The sequence below is a fragment of the Crinia signifera genome, chromosome 4 (assembly GCF_055691185.1).
Source record: "Crinia signifera chromosome 4, ASM5569118v1, whole genome shotgun sequence".
Lineage (NCBI taxonomy): Eukaryota > Metazoa > Chordata > Amphibia > Anura > Myobatrachidae > Crinia > Crinia signifera.
Window position 1 is genome coordinate 198,565,894 of NC_139220.1, and position 3,136 is coordinate 198,569,029.

Below are 3,136 nucleotides of genomic sequence, written 5' to 3' on the forward strand. Positions count from 1 at the left end.
AGTATTCCATGCACTCCTCTCTGCTAGGCCCCATTCACCTGTGTGTGTGTTTGTGTATATATAGATATATATACATTAACCATTGTCCACCATTGCAGTATTCCATGCACTCCTCTCTGCTAGGCCCCATTCACCTGTGTGTGTGTGTTTGTGTATATATAGATATATATATACATAAACCATTGTCCACCATTGCAGTATTCCATGCACTCCTCTCTGCTAGGCCCCATTCACCTGTGTGTGTGTTTGTGTATATATAGATATATATACATATAACCAATGTCCACCATTGCAGTATTCCAAGCACTCCTCTCTGCTAGGCCCCATTCACCTGTGTGTGTGTGTGTTTGTGTATATATAGATATATATATACATAAACCATTGTCCACCATTGCAGTATTCCATGCACTCCTCTCTGCTAGGCCCCATTCACCTGTGTGTGTGTGTTTGTGTATATATAGATATATATACATAAACCATTGTCCACCATTGCAGTATTCCATGCACTCCTCTCTGCTAGGCCCCATTCACCTGTGTGTGTGAATAGCAATCTGCACAATAAAATGTATAGTGGTTTTCATAAAAGTTTATTAACATTTTAAATACTTAAAACATAAGAACTAGGTAAACTGGTAACTATAACTATAAAAATTTAAATATGAAACAAAACATGGGTATAACTATAACAACTAAAATGGTTTTATCTTTTTACAGTCCCAATGTCCAACGCAAAGGAACAAGAGTTTTTGGAAGGGTTTATTGAAAAATATCGTTCACACGAATGCCTGTGGCGAACAAAATCCAAAGAGTATTCGAACAAAATGAAAAGAAACCAAGCCTTGGAGGACTTGGCACGCTACAGTCTTCCATTTCACCCAGAGGCCAATGTTGAATGGGTGAGGAAACGCATCCAGAATCTGCGCACGGTGTTCTTAAAGGAACACAAGAAGGTGGAGGCTGCAAAGAAGTCTGGTGCTGGAGTCGACGAGATGTATCAAACATCGCTCTGGTACTATGATCGGTTGACATTCACCCTCAGCCAGGAGTCGATGAGGACAGGAGTAGTCCTGATGGTCGAACATGAAAACCAAGAAGTCACGGCGCAGGAGGAGGAGAATTCGCAGTCTGCATCGGTGAGTCTATTTTTTTGGCTATCTAATTGATTCCTCCTGCCAATCCACAGCGCCCTCCCCATTAAAGTAGGCCATGTACTCTTCCCTCACCTGTTTGGCTCGTGCACTCCCTGTGTAGTGTTGTGTTGGGGTTTGCAAGGAGGATATCTGCACTACCTCCTCTGGCAGTTCTTGGTCTTCTTGGAGTGCTGTGCCTGTAGCCCTTTGCTGTGTGGCTTTTCTGCGGAGCAAATTGTGCAGGACACAGCACGCCGTGACAACCCAGTCAATTTTGTCCACCCTCAGGTTAATGGCAGTGTGGAAAATGCGAAACCGGCTTGCCAGGATGCCAAAAGCATTTTCCACAACACGCCGTGCCCTGGATAGCCTGTAGTTAAAGATCCTTTTGTCATGGTTCAACCCCCTTTGCGCATATGGCTTCATGACATGCTCGTGCAGGCCAAAAGCCTCGTCAGCCACAAAAACAAAGTTAAGCCCCTGTTTAGTTTCCTGGACAGACGGCAAGTGAAGGGTGTTCGCTATGAGCCTTTCGTAGAACTTTGTGTCCTTGAAAGTGCCACCATCCGATGCACGGCCATTCCTTCCTACATCCAGGAAGATAAACTCATAGTTCGCATTAACAACAGCCATTAGTACAATGCTAAAATAGCCCTTGTAATTAAAATAGTAGGAACCACTATTGATAGGCTGGGCTATGCGGACATGTTTGCCATCAATGGCTCCACCGCAATTTGGGAAGTTCCATCGCTGTTCAAACTCCTCTGCGATGACTTTCCATTCATTCACGCTGGTAGGGAACTGAAATTAGAAGTAAATAGAATTGATTAGTAAACATGTTCAATTTTTTTACAGCTTGGTGACTACCCACCTGCAACCCCAGACCTATCTGTCCTATCTGAGAATGCATGCACATCGAACGAAGTTCCTACTCCGGCACGCACTCCGCCACCCACCCTGGAACCCACTCCACCACTCCCCCGTGCCAAAAAAATGCGTGGCAAAGGAAAAAAAGGAGAAGCAGCGGCACATGAAGAATTTATGATGCGGGCACATCAAGTCCTGCAAAGAAACCCGGACAAACATGACAACTACTTCACTTATGTGGCAGAGTGTGTTCGCAACATGGCTCCTAACCAGCAACTTACTTTTGAAAAGTTATGCATGGAGTTGGTGTATAATGGCAGTTTAGGGTATCTCAACAGTGGCACTAAAATAGTTGGCATTGGTAGTGCACCAGACACACCACTGTCATTAGAATCACCAGTGCCTACTCCGCCTGCCACCGTAGCAGGCCAGTCGAGCAAAATTCCAACACATACCCAGTCAACACCTACACAGCCTTCTCAACCCCCCCAGTACCGTCAATTCTACAGTTCTTTACTGATAGAAGATCCAGAGTGTCCTGTTTTTGAGGATCTGTCTTAAAAAATAGGCTACTTTATCATTTACCATCGACATGGTCTCAGCTGCAGGTATGTGATGGCCACTGCTCACATGGCGTATGGCGCACATCAATGGGGCCGGGACCATTGCATCTGCGCCATGCGCCATGTGGGCCGCAGCCTTTACATATCTGCAGCAGACATCCTCTGCCACACAAGGGCCACAGTGTGTATTTTTGTTTATTTATATGCTGCTACCTGTACCTGCATTACCAGAGGGAGAACAGGATTCTCCTCAATCTGGATAGCAAACTCCATTTATTGCCCTTTTTTCTTTGCCAATAGTATGGGGTACTGTGCGGCAGACATGGTCTCAGCTGCAGGTATGTGATGGCCACTGCTCACATGGCGTATGGCGCACATCAATGTGGCCGGGACCATTGCATCTGCGCCATGCGCCATGTGGGCCGCAGCCTTTACATATCTGCAGCAGACATCCTCTGCCGCACAGTACCTTATCCCTACTGTTGTAAGGGCATGTTCCAGAAGTTACCAGAGTGTGTTTTTTTTGTTTATTTATATGCTGCTACCTGTACCTGCATTACCAGAGGGAGAACAGGA

The 3,136-nt window shown here is 45.5% G+C and overlaps 1 protein-coding gene across 1 annotated transcript; it reads left to right on the forward strand.

Annotated features, from left to right (window-relative positions):
• The first annotated feature begins 275 nt into the window (after window positions 1-275).
• LOC146072508 (uncharacterized) lies at window positions 276-2,777 on the forward strand. The gene is made up of 2 exons (XM_083179731.1): window positions 276-1,133; window positions 1,986-2,777. Exons 1-2 carry the CDS (start codon window positions 720-722, stop codon window positions 2,556-2,558), a joined length of 987 nt encoding a protein of 328 aa, XP_083035857.1. The 5' UTR covers window positions 276-719; the 3' UTR covers window positions 2,559-2,777.
• The last annotated feature ends 359 nt before the right edge of the window (window positions 2,778-3,136 follow it).

Coding starts and splice junctions, on each gene's coding strand:
- LOC146072508 (XM_083179731.1), top strand. CDS start 720: ATGTCCAACGCAAAGGAACAAGAGTTTTTGGAAGGGTTTATTGAAAAA. Junction 1,134..1,985: donor AGAATTCGCAGTCTGCATCG/GTGAGTCTATTT, acceptor ATTTTTTTACAG/CTTGGTGACTACCCACCTGC.